Genomic DNA, 13,499 nt, shown 5'->3' on the forward strand with positions numbered 1-13,499 from the left:
ATGCTCTGTCTCTCTCTGTCCCAAAAATAAACATACATTCAAAAAAAAAAATTAAAAAAAAAAAAAAAAAGAAAGTTCCTGAACAAATGAAGGAATCGTGTACAGAAGATCTGCTTTTCCTAGGAGGGAGGGACTCAAGAGAACTTGCTAGAAGGAGAAATAGAGGAAGCTAAATAGATAAATGCATTTGTGACAACCCTGGACAAAGTTAGGAATTTAATCCAGTTCATAAATTCTTTCTTTTTTATCCCCTAAACTTGTAGCTTTTGACCACCATCACCCATTTTACCCACCCTTCAAGTGAGCCCCAGCCTTCTCCATGGTGGTGAAGACCCCAGTGGACTCCACAACATACTCAGCACCAGCATCACCCCATTTGATGTTGGCGGGATCTCGCTCCTGGAAGATGGTGATGGGCTTTCCATTGTTGACAAGTTTCCCGTTCTCAGCCTTGACTGTGCCATGGAATTTGCCGTGGGTGGAATCAGACTGGGACATGTAGACCATGTCGTTAAGGTCGATGAAAGGGTCGTTCATGGCGACAATGTCCACTTTGCCAGAGTTGAAAGCAGCCCTCGTGACCAGGCACCCAGTACAGCCAAATCCGTTGACTCTGACCTTCACCATCGTGTCTCGGGGACGCGGCTGGCACTGCACCAGGAGATGTGGCTGTCTGTCCAACGGGGAAGAGCAGAGAGCCACCTCACCTCAGGCAACCACCAACCTGCTCTCTGTATCTGCGAGTTTTGGGGTCAATTCTAATATTAGCATTCTAACATCCCCATCTGACTGGAGTGAGGATAACTCATCGTGATTTTGATTTGCATTTCCCTGATGATGAGTGACATTGAGCCTATTTTTCATGTACGTGTTGGCCATCTGTATATCTTCCTTGGAAAAATGCCTATTCAGATCCCCTACCCATTTTTTAAGGGGATTTTTAAAAGTTTACTTATTTGTTTTCAGGAAGAGAGAGAGAGAGCATGCACATGTGGGAGGAGCAGACACAGAATGAGAGAGAGAATCCCAAGCAGGTTCCACGTTCCGCAAGAAGCCTGACAAGGGGCTTGATCTCATGAACCGTGAGATCATGCCCTGAGCTGAAATCAAGAGTCAGACGCTTGACCGACTGAAGCACCCAGGCACCCATTTGGGCTTTTTTTGCTATTGAGTCGCCCATAAATTATTTCTTAATATCTATTAGGAGCCTATTATGTTCCTGCTATGATTAATTCAGCGGCTACAGCTTCTCTTCGGCCAGGACATTCCTGTGGAGGGCTCCATATTTTGAGTATTGGCCTTGACACCTATACTGTTTATGTAATTAAAAAGCTAAAGTCCTTGATCTACAGTCAGGTGGAAACAAATCGATATGTGAATAACCATTTATCAGGAGACGGGTAGTAAAGTATATTAGAAAGGTTCAAAGGGCTACTAAGACCTGGGAAGGGAAGATGAATTCGGAGCGTGGGTTTGTGGAAGGTTCCTGGGGAGAAGGCGAATCCCAACTGGACTTTTGTCAGGACGTGGTGTTGAATGGGGGTGTGGGAGGAGAGCCCCAGAAAGCTGGCCTGTAGAGTTCAAAATGGTGTGAGTCTAGAGCAACCCACGATGTGGAATATAAATCAAGAAGTCCTTTTCCTTCTGACTGGCCAAGTCTTTTCAACTGTGTGCCAGAGAAAACCACAGAAGGCCTTGCAACGGGTGAATTGGTGTGCTCCAAGCTGCCGTTAGGAAGGCCCTTTGGCGGACGAAGCAGGAGATACCAGATCCGGCAAGGCAGCCAGAGAAAGGAAAAGTGGACCAATTCAGGAGACAAGGCACAGAAAGATGGGACAGGATGTGACGTCTGGTTGGATAGGAAGCAGGGAGGCATGGGGGAGGGGGGAAGACCAACTGGTCTCAGCAACTGGTCCCAGAAGATAACATGGGACAAAGCCAGCCCTGTGGACAGTTTTGTGCAGAGGTGAGGCTGAGGAGGCCCATTTGAGACATGCCGGGTTTGCAGCAGCATCCGCAGAACATTCCAGAAGGAGATGCCCAAGACAGAGCTAGCACCTCGACCCAAAACTCAGGAAAACACAGGCAAGTTTCATGGTTGCCACTGGTCTCTGGCTTCTTGGCCGCGATAGGACCCGAAAGCCCAGCTCTGTGTCCTGCCATCAGCTGGGGGGGGTGAATGGTCTCCAGCTCAAGCCAACGGGGTGTCCATTTCCGGCCCCTGTTTCTAGGGAGTCCTTTGAACTACCTGGCTTGGCTCACACCCATGACCTACTGAAGCTGGCCCCTGGTTTCTGACTCCCTCTCTGAAGAGTTTTTCCATTCCCTCTGCCCCTCAGTTCTGCCCTTCACCCTTGACTTCTAGCATGTTGGGCCACCTGGGCTTTCTCTCCACAGAGCCCCTGCTGACCTTCAGGACAGACTTTCTGTGAGTGGGTGTTATCACCCACATTGTACAGATGAAGAAAACTGAGGATTCCAGAACTGGGTTGCCTTTTTGAGGCCCCCATTCTCTGTCCTCAGGGAACTCATCTAGTGACAGAAACAAATCCATAAACACCCACAACACTACCCACATTCTACGTGAATGTGAACTGTGTGATTTTTGAAGATCTGCAGCGTAGAAATATAAACCATTCCCAGTCGATGTGCCAAATGTGAAAGAATTCAAGTCCCCACCCCCTTCAGCCACGTATCAACTACATAACTTCCCAGTTGGCAGGTGGAACGAGCTCCAAACTGTGTCTATGCTCCTGCTCTATTCTATACCTGTGCTACTTTAGCTGGAGGACAGAAATGCTCATCATCACCATTGGTGGCATTGGTCTTAAGTGCACACATTCACAATCGTGAGCAATCTTTAAGAGCACACTCTTCTTTTTTCTTTTAAGTTTATTTGAGAAAGAGGGCAGCATGAGCAGGGAAGGGGCAGAGAGAGAAGGAGAGAGAGAATCTCAAGCAGGCTCCTCGATATCAGGACTTGGAGCCCGGTGTGGGGCTCGATGTCATAAACCGTGAGATCATGACCTGGGCTGAAATCAAGAGTCAGATGCTTAACCCACTGAACCGCCCAGGCGCCCTGAGGAGCATAGTCTTCTGATGAGATTTATGGAGTAGGTGCTTCAGGGGCATCTTTATCACACAGACCACTGATGGTCCCCGGGCAGAGCAAGGTCATGTCTACCCAGGAGAAGAGGGGAAGTCATTGTTTCTTTTAAACCCCTCTGCAGCCCTAGGAATCGAGTGTTACTATTATTTTGTAAATTAACAAATTATTTTATAAATGGAGAAATTGCCTTGTAATTTAAAATATGCCTATACATTCTTTTATCCTTCTTCCTTTGAAGGTGGAGCCTCATTGTCCTCCGTGTGCTCGTGGGCTGCACTTGGTGAATCCAGTGTAGACTTCCAAGAGTGGATCCCGAAAGGCACCATGGCCTCCTCTTTGCTGACTGTTTGGGTCACTCATTCTGGGGAAGGCCAGCTGCCATGTCACAAGGACCGTCAAGCAGCCCTCAGGAGAAAAGCATGTGGCAAGGAACAGAGCACCCCCCTCCACCCCCCACCCCACAGTCATGGGAACGAGCCATTTTGGAAACCCCAGTCAAAGCTCCTGGTGACCACAGCTCTAGCCGTTGAGTTGACCGCACCTCCTGAAAGAGACCTTGAGCCAGAATCACCCAGCTAGGCTCCCCCCCCCCCGCCATTTACCCCCACCCTGTCAAATTCCTGATTCACAGGAGTCACAAAATAATAAATGTTTGTTGTTTGCAGTGGATAAGTTTTTGGATAATTTGTTACATGGCAGTCGATAACTAATACCCTTTCCTTAGGTCACATAGCTGGGAAGTGATTGGGCTGGGGTTTAAGGTCAAGTTGACAGGTTTTCTTTTTTTTTTTTTTTCTTTATTTTTATTTATTTTTGGGACAGAGAGAGACAGAGCATGAACGGGGGAGGGGCAGAGAGAGAGGGAGACACAGAATCGGAAACAGGCTCCAGGCTCTGAGCCATCAGCCCAGAGCCTGATGCGGGGCTCGAACTCACGGACCGCGAGATCGTGACCTGGCTGAAGTCGGACGCTCAACCGACTGCGCCACCCAGGCGCCCCTAAGTTGACAGGTTTTCAAGTCCAAGTTCTCACCACTGTGACAGATACAAGTTGTCCTCCCATGTCCATTCTTCTCTTCTTTTGGAGTGATAGACTTTTCACCTGGGCACAAGAACGCCCAGCTAAAACATGCATTTCCTGGAGTCCTTTGAGGTTAAGGCCATGTGACCAAACTCGAGTCAGTAAGATATGAGAGGAAGTACTATATGTAACTTCTTTTCCCAGTTCATGAGATGGATTGAGAATGTGATGGGTGGAACTGAAGCAGCCTTTTTGGAACATGAGATATAAGTTTCACAAGGAGAATTGCAGGGCAATGAGATGGAAGAAGTCTGAGTTCGGATGACTGTGGAGTTGCTATGCAAATCCTGGACCACCTCCTCAGGGGATCTTTATACGGCAATGATCATTAAATTTATTTTTTTAAGTTTATATATTTATTTTGAGAGAGACAGAGAGAGAGACAGAGAGAGAGAGACAGAGAGAGAGAGAATCCCAAGCAGGCTCCTCACCGTCCACGCAGAGCCCGACACGGGGCTCAAACCCTTGAACCGTGAGATCATGACCTGAGCTGAAACCAAGAGTCAGACGCTGAACCGACTGAACCACCAGGCGCCCCTGATCATTAAATTTAAATTTTTGTTTTAAGTCATTATTATTTTAAGGCTCGCTGTTACAGCAGCCAGAGTAATACAATGTGCAACCACTATGTTCTGCTGTCTACAGTTTCTTAGACTTAGAGCATAAGGGGGAACCCAAAACCACGTGTGTCCTTGGCATTGCGGGCACACCAACTAAGTCTTGTCTCACACAAAATGTATTATCAGCTTAAATACCCATGGGCATTGCTAATCAGGCACAAATTTATTTGGAAGGGTCACTGAATTTAAAAGTCTGCACCAGGAGAAAAGGAGACAAATAATGCATATAAGCACCTGACATTGAGTATTCAATAGAGACTAGTTATTATAAGGCCAAAAAAAAAAAAAAATGCCTCCCAATCAACAGTTGGCACAATGGTGGGGATTCACTAAAAGTCTTGATGGTAAAGGACTGGGCTGCTTTCCGCCTTAGGGGTGGGGGGGATGTTGCGTATGGCAGACTTCAGCTGATTATCCGAGGAGGTCCTCGGTCACCCTCACTTGCCCCAGTGGGCAGAGACCTGACAACCCTGAGCTCTCCTGCCCACCAAAGCAGGGGTCAGGCTGCTAATCATTGATAGGCCATGTGACAGGCCGGGCCCCTGGCCTCGGGACTCTGGTTCAAAGTGAGACCAAGACCTTGGGAGGCAAAGGGAGAGCCTGATGTGAGCTGGAGTGGAACGGGGGCAGTCCAGCCCCCAAGTGATGTCACCTACACGGCCATCAGCATCCTCCTCCCCACCTGAAGCACAGACAAAAACCTCAAGTTCCCAGTGGGTCCTTGGACTGGGTATCCTCCCTGCCTGCAGAGCTGCTCCCCAAGAAACACTTGCATCCTCACCACCCAGAAAGTTCATGAAGCATTTCCCGTCCGCGTTGGATAGCACAAGAATTCCTTCTGGAGGTATGGAGGGATTTGGAGGCCCCATTCTGCACAGTAGGAACCTGATGCTCAGAGAGGTTAACTGACTTGGCTCAGGCCACACAGGTGGTGAGAGGCAGAACAGGGCAAGTTTTGACACCTTTCCTCTTCATCGATTGCATTTGTCCTGCTATCCCTTGGCTTATAGCAGGCGCGGTCAGCCCAACAGTCGGGTAGGAGAACTGAACTTGTGACCACACCCAGTGGCTTGGTCACTTCATAGGGCACCCATGCATCATTGGATTTGAACAAAGGTTCAAGGGAAGTGTTGGACCCCTGTGCCTTGGTCTTGTGCCTTTTCTGATCCATTTTCTTCACATCTTACCTTCTGAAGATTATTGCACATTCTCAGCCACCCGGAGAGAACAGGGCAGGTACGCCCAGCGTGTGTGCCCACGTTGTGCCAAGTGAAAATACAAGCAGAGAGAGAGAGAGTCACAAGCACTGATCACTGCCAGTGGGCCAAGCACTTTATGGAGGTGGTTTTATCGTATTTACTCTCTTGGAGACTTAGGTACTTTCTATCCTCCTTCTACACCAGGCAATGAAACTAGAAGTGATATGGTCAGGTCCCCCAGCCATGAGTGACAGACAGGATTCCAACACAAGGCCTGTTGGCTTCAGACCCCATGTTTCTACTCCAGAAGGCGGCCTGACCTTTTTATTGCCTCACCTTTAATTTCTACAGATTTTGACCGTGAATTTTAACTTTTATTTTGCTCCGAAAGACCCAGTGTTTTACAAGAGTGACGTTTACTTTCTGTGATCCCATTGGACGATGACCAAGTCAAGCCGGGTTCATTGGAACGTCAGGAGAGAGGAAGCTTCTGGAGATTGTGTTTTTTCAGCCTGTTTTTCTACATATTGTCTCTATGTGAGAGAAAGATGAGAGGGGGAGGACTGTCATGAGGGTGCGAGTGCTTGTGAGTAAGAAACCTTTCCAGGAAAAACAAATCAACATTTATAGAGGAAATGATTTCTTCCGTTGGGTGAAGACCGCTGCCCACTTACTCAGCCAACGTTATTTCCAGTAATCTCTCCCAAGTGAGTCCTCAACCCCACCCACACGTGCTTCTGAGTCCAAGCATTCCGAACTGCGCCCCTTGGCCATCACCGGGGGGCTTCAGGTCCCCCAAAGCTGGGTTTGTCAGGGGATGGGACCATCCTCAGGTCAGGAGCGGTGACTGTTCTTTGTATCCTAACAGCCATGTTCCTTGCCTGACAGCTCGTATATTCTCCATACAGAAGAAATATCTGAGTGCCAAGACCCCAGGGGGATAGCGCTGAATGCCTTTCCTGTGCCTGCCTTGGTGGGTCCCACCTGTCCTTTGAGAAACTGGACCAGCTCTCCAGGACCCCAGGCGTCAGAACTGAGACCACTGAGTAGTAGTTTCATAGTCATGATTACCAGAGGTCATGATTAAAAGTGTCATTGAAAATTTGTTTGGCGGGGAGGGGGGTCGCCTGGGTGGCTCAGTCGGTTAAGTGTTCCACTTTGGCTCGGGTCATGATCTCACGGCTCTTGAGTTCGAGCCCCACATGGGCGTCTCTGTTGCCATCACAGAGCCCACTTCAGATTCTCTGTCCCCCTTCTCTCTCTGCCCCACCCCATGCTCATTCCCTTTCTCTCTCTATCTGTCTCTCTCTTTTTCTCTCCAATAAACAAACATCAAACACATTTTTTTCTTCATGGCATCAGATTACAACACAATGTAAGAAAGAACATTCTAGTTGTAGACATTCTCTAAAGATGAAAAGAAAAGTAGTGAGTTCCTGCCACCAGATACGTTCAAGCAGAGACCGGAGAAGAATTATCTTTACAAAGATTATTTGGATATTCTTTCAACAAATATTTGCTTCCAGCCACCACTGGATAGATCAGAGCGTGGGGTTTGGATTAAAATTGGGAGGATTCTGGAGGCATCGTCATCTCTGTTATCTCTGGCACATTAGCTTTCGGGGTCTCTCTTGTTTCATCTATAAAAGGAAGGAGTATGGAAGGGTGACAAAGAACAGGACCTAGTCGTCCCACTGTGGCAGCATTTGCTGAAAAATACAAGTGTGGGGCTGTAGGGGCACCTGGGCGCCTCAGTCAGTTACGTGTCCGACTCTTGGTTTCAGCTCAGGTCGTGATCCCAGGGTTCGTGGGTCAAGCCCCGCATCAGGCTCTGTGCTGACAGCAGGAAGCCTGCTTGGGATTCTCTCTCTCCCTCTCTCTCTTCCCCTGCCCCATGCTCAGCTTTTCTCTCTCTTTCTCAATAAATAAACAGACACTAAAAAATAAAAAATACAAGAGTAATGGTAAGGGTATTTGTACCAGATGTCTTTTACAGCAGGGTTTATATTATTTGAAAAGCAAGTGGAAACCTTGTCATTATATCAGTGGGAGTTACTTATTGGTAAATAAATTACAGTATATCCATTAGTGCAACTTAACAGCCTAGTAGTAGAAAGCTGATGCTAGAGATATGTGTGCCTTGGCCTGGGAATTTGACCTTGATACACACACACACACACACACACACACACACACGTGTGTGTGTGTGTGTATGTATATGTATATATGTATATATATGTATATATACACACACGTGTATATATATGTCTATATATGTATATATATATCGATAAGCAATTACTACGTGTGGCTTACTGCATGATTCAACTATATGCATGCACACATAAATCTACCTTTGCCATGAGCGTAAAAAAATCTCATGAGCAGATGCGATTGGTTAATACCAGTCGTGTCCAGAGGTGAGACTAGAAGAGGAGGAAGGCTTATCAGTTATAACTAGATCCAGGACCATTCAACGGAAAACTCAAACCACCACCACCACGGAAACAGGGGCTTAAGTAAATAGGAGCTTTAGTTTTCTCTCACAAAAGGAAGTTGAGAAGTAGGTGGTCCAGAACCAATGTGGCGATAGCTAGATAGTCATCAACTCAGGCTCCGTCTTTCTGCGTCACTATCCTTGACTAATGGCCTCTCCTCAAGGCCACTTGTGGTCAGAGACGGTGGTTGGTGCCCGGGCAGCCTCGTCCAGGTAGGAACGTGGAGGAAGCTATTTGTGCCTCGTCCGCAGGCGCGATCTCAGAAGTCCTGTCAACCGTACCTAATTGCAAAGGAGGCTGGGAAATGTAGTCTTTCAGCTGGCCGCAATAATTGCATGATATTATATTGCAACATATTACATTTTATGATATCAGGCAGGCTCAATAACGTTAGAAAACTCTAAGAAGGCTATGGAGAATAGATATTGGGTAAGCAAGTAGCGGTCATTGCCACGAGACGATTAACATTAAAAAAAATAGACTTCCATGTTATCTGGCTAAACGCAATGAGAATGCTTTGCTTTATAATTTAAAAAATCCAATTAGGAAAGGTTTAACATCTTTTTTTACATTCATTTATTTTTGGAAGACAGAGACAAGGCATGAGACGAGGAGGGGCAGAGAGAGAGGGAGACACAGAATCTAAAGCAGGCTCCAGGCTCCGAGATGTCCGCACAGAGCCTCACACGGGGCTCGAACCCACGAACCGTGAGATCATGACCTGAGCCGATCAGCGGACTGAGCCACCCAAGCCCCCCAGGAAAGGTTTTTAAAAGAGAAGGAAGGAACTAACTTTTCTTAGCACACACCATGAACCAATCAGGCATTTCATGTGTCAACTCATTTCATCGTCACGGTGACCCCGAGGAGGAGAGTGACTACCCCTTCTCCTTTCAAAAGGGAGAGTCCACGATGCAGAAGGATGACACAAATTTCCAAAAGTCTCGTTGTCACCGAGGAGCAGAGTCAGGATTGGAATCCGGGTGTGTGTGATTTTAAATTCTGTGCCGCAATCTCTAAGACCCTTCTCAGGAAGGAGGGGAAAACACCAAAAACCCAAACACAACTCGTGTGTGATTCTAGAACCCCGGATCTGGAAGGGACGGGATGCCCTACCCTATCATTAGGATGAGTACTGGACAGTGAACACGGAGTGTTGAACCGTCTGATCTCTGATGGACGTTATCTAATGGGCAGGCTTAGGAGGGCACCAACCTGTATTTCCCTCTCGGATGTATTCATTTCCCGGCAATAGGAATTTTTTCACTTCTCCTTCCTTTTTGTTTCTCTTGCCGATTTTCACGCAAACTTTCAAACAAAAGGAGGTGAAAAATAAAGAATACGTTTTCATTCCCCACCCCCCATTTCCTAATATAAGTCTCATTACGTCAGAGGGACAAGGACAAGATCAGTCTTACACAAACACTGGGTTCCTCTCAGATTTTCACCCATGTGACTTTATGAGGGGAACCTACCAGAATAATACCGTTCCAGCCAAGATGCTGTCTTGAAGTACTTTCGATTCTAGACCGGACAGAAACAAACATAAAAAGAAGATACTGCCTTCCTCCGTCCTGCACCACAATGAGGCTGGACCCTTGGTCTCTCTATCTTACCAGAGATATAGTTTTGTCCCTGAAATGTAAGTGTTCCTCAGGGAAATAGGAACACCCTCAACGCAGAGTCTTTTCCATCTGGGGTCTTGGCGTGTCCCCTAAAAACTCCAATACGGGACTCGTCCTGCCCTCTTGAAGCCTCAAGAACGAGTTGGAACTTCCAACGAGAGCCTGTTGAATATTGGCACATGGCGGGCACTTCTGCTAAAGTGCATCACGCACTTGCTTGGGGGTGTGGAAGGGAGTCTTCCCTTCCCTTCCGTTCCCTTGCTGGGGTGGAGTCTGAGTTTCTTTCTTCACTTGCTGTGGGAACTCCGGCCAATCGCTGCCCTGGCTCTGTCTCCTGGTCTGTGAGATGGTGACAGTCGGTTCGTTTTTTCTCCCCCTGTAGACTGTATGTCCTCCACGGGTGGGAGAAGGTGTCCTTACTCCTCCCTCCAGGGAACAGACACCTCCAGAAAATGTGGCTGCTTCTGGGGTCAGAGCTCACCAGGGGCAGGGCAACCCGTCCGGCTGTGCCCAAAGGGTTCCCAGACCCGTGCTCGGGCCCGCGCCCCGAGGGGAACCCCCAAGACGGAATCTGAACGAACCAACGCGTAACTGGAGAACAACCCGTCGGAAACCGGTGAACGTAGCCAGGTTTCGACCTTCACCTCCCAGCTGCACCGACAGCGGGACCCTGGGATCAGACTGAACACCGGTAAGTGAGGCGAACAGCCAACTTCTCAGCGGGGAAGACGTTATTGGACTGGATTCGCTGTGCCTCCGGGGCTAATCCAGGACCCTTGAGCTTGATGCTTTTATTGCGTATCTCGGGATATTGGGTTAGGCCTGACTTTATCTCAAGCAGTTGGACCGAGTGAGCTCCTACTGGATACCGGCCGTTAGGTTAGCTTCCTTGCATATTCACTCTCTCAACAGCCTAGCTGAGTGTCCCAGTCAGTGCTAGGCGCCGTTGCTCAGCCTACGTGGCCCCGCTGCAGCCTGGCGGGTGAGCCGGCAGGTTCTAGAGTCCGTCCGCCTGGCTGTGAGTTGCGGCTCTCCCACTTACTCACTCCGCGGCTAGAGCAAGCTGACTGCACTCCGCAAGCCTCAACTTTCTCACGGGCAAAGTGGAGGTGACGACGCCAGGGAGCATAAAACAGGAGATCTGCACGGAGTGCTTGGCCACACTGTGTTCTCTGCCACGTCAGTAGATGCCAGCTCTGAGGTGCGGGGACCTAGATGGCCCGGGCCCTGGGGGTGCACAGGTGATGGAGGCACAGTCTCAGCTCTGAGACATTTGTGGTCTAGGGGGAAACACGGCAACATGAGGCTGGGATCCCAGGGCCCTCTTTTCCTGAAAGAGGACATCGAGGTCACCAAGGCTCAGTGACTCACCAAGAACCCCCAGGACACAAGTGGAGGTCCCAGGATTGTCCTCGGGGCGCTTTATGCTGACCCGTCTGGTCCCTATCATGTGGTTCTTCTCTTCTTGGGTGCCTCCTCTCGCCCAGAGGGAGATCATTGCATTTAGAGAACGCCCGGAGCAACCCTGCCACCGTGTTTCTTTCTGGGTCTGGGTGAGCGCCCAGGACGTGGGTACGGTCAAGGACAGGAGGGGCCTTGACCTTGGCAGATCTGCCTTTATCTGGAGGCCTTTTGCTTTGCACGGCCCAGCAGAGGAGGGACGGGAGGCTGGGGAAAAAGCTGGTAGGCGTCGGTGAGGCTGGCCCTGTGTAGAAACGTGGGAAGGAGACTCAAGAGAGATGTGGGGGAACTTTCTAGTCTCTGCTGCTGCCCCTATCAACACACTCACCTTCAGCATGATCTGTGGCGTCTAAGTTATGCTCAGCGACGGGTGCTGACATTGGGGCTCCGGCAAACGTCTTCAAGGTCCACAAGCCAGGCGTGTATATTCACTCTTCCTTTGAAACGCCCCCTGCCCAGCACTCCTCTGCCTTCTGGTCCTCTGCACATCTGGGTGTCAGGAAGTGGCTTTCACCCCCACCTCCTTGCGCAATCTCCATCCAGGCTGGGCCCCAGTGGGGTGCACCTGCAAAAAGGAACTAATTCCTACACCGACTTTAATTTCTAGCAGAAGGGTACCTTCCGGCCGGCGACCTAGTGGGTCGGCCCCATCTGTGAAGTGGAAATAACAAGGGCGGCTCCCAGAGGCTTTCCTCTGAGGATGAGGGACCATGGACAGCTGGAATCTATTGCCCAAGCGTGGCCTAAGTGCTTCCCCAGAAGGAAGTCATTTCGTCTTGACCGCACACGCTGAGGTAGGTATCGGTGCGGTAACCTCGGCTTTACGGAGGAAAGAAGCAAGTCCCGGAGAGCTGGGGCGAGTTTGTGCCTGTGTCTAAGTGGGAGTGAATAAAGGAGTTGGGGAGCTGGGGACTGAACCGGATGGCGCAGAAACTGAGTCTGGGACCCAACCCGAGCCTGGGGGCAGAAAGAGGGGGATGGGTCTGGGTTCAAATTCGGCCACCGCAGCTACAAAGGCACTGAGCACTGAGCCTCGATCTCCTCTTTCGAGCAAATAAAACGGAGCCCTGAAGGGTTTTAAGCAGGGTGGTGACATAGTCTGTCGTGTGGCTAATTGTGTCCTTCTGGCACGCTAGCCTGGGAATCCATGCCAAACCCCCAGGACGGTACCCGGGCCTCCGTGAGAGATTCCCCCCAAAACGGTCCTTGCTCCTTGGACAGGTTTTGTCTTCCCAAATAAATTTGCGAAGGGTGAAGACCTCTCACTTCCTCTTGGACCCCCCCGGGTGCTCTCCAAGCAGAAAGGGTATGAGCAATGCTGTAGAAATTCTCGAAGCCAGAGCTCTTGGAGGCGCCTGCCCGAGGCTGAGCCCGGGGGTGGGGGAGAAGGAGAACAGAAACCGCCCGGGGAAATAAACACACCAACCTACGAACAAGGCCTGTGTTTGTTACAGAAAGAGAAAGGGCCCATTCAGCTCTGGGCCCTGGGTGCCCAGCGTTTCCTCCAGGCCCAGAGCTCCAGGCGGCTCCGCCTTGTCCTGGGACACGGCTTCCCCAAAGCCACCTGTGACCCCTGGCTGCAGCTTTGGGGCTCTGGGCTGAGGCCTGACGCATCCCCCAGTTGATGAGGATGAAGGCAACTGCCTTTTCCCCAAATGCTCACCAGAGCGGCTGAGACACCTCTGGCCTTGCCACACAGCCTGGGTGGGGTTTCCTTTTCCCTTCCCCTTCCTCAACTCGGTTCTTGGTATCTTCTCTCTTCATTCACTTCTGAAGCCCAGGGCCAACAGCGGAGCCATGGCTGCAATGGAGAGAATTCCTCCAGCTACCTTGGGGTGGGGCGGGAAAACGTAGTAACATTTATTGAATGCCTACTACGTGCCAAACATTCTGCTGAGCCTTATTA

At 49.7% G+C, this 13,499-nt stretch overlaps 1 protein-coding gene across 1 annotated transcript; it reads right to left on the bottom strand.

Annotated features, from left to right (window-relative positions):
* Positions 1 to 265: 265 nt before the first annotated feature.
* On the bottom strand, positions 266 to 7,074 carry LOC115506091 (glyceraldehyde-3-phosphate dehydrogenase-like). The gene is made up of 2 exons (XM_032591974.1): positions 6,994 to 7,074; positions 266 to 702 (listed from the first exon to the last, which is right to left on the bottom strand). The coding sequence occupies exons 1-2, from the start codon at positions 7,072 to 7,074 to the stop codon at positions 286 to 288; spliced, it is 498 nt and encodes a 165-aa protein (XP_032447865.1). The 3' UTR covers positions 266 to 285.
* Positions 7,075 to 13,499: the final 6,425 nt, after the last annotated feature.

The sequence above is a fragment of the Lynx canadensis genome, chromosome F2 (assembly GCF_007474595.2).
Source record: "Lynx canadensis isolate LIC74 chromosome F2, mLynCan4.pri.v2, whole genome shotgun sequence".
In the NCBI taxonomy this organism is placed as follows: Eukaryota; Metazoa; Chordata; class Mammalia; order Carnivora; family Felidae; genus Lynx; species Lynx canadensis.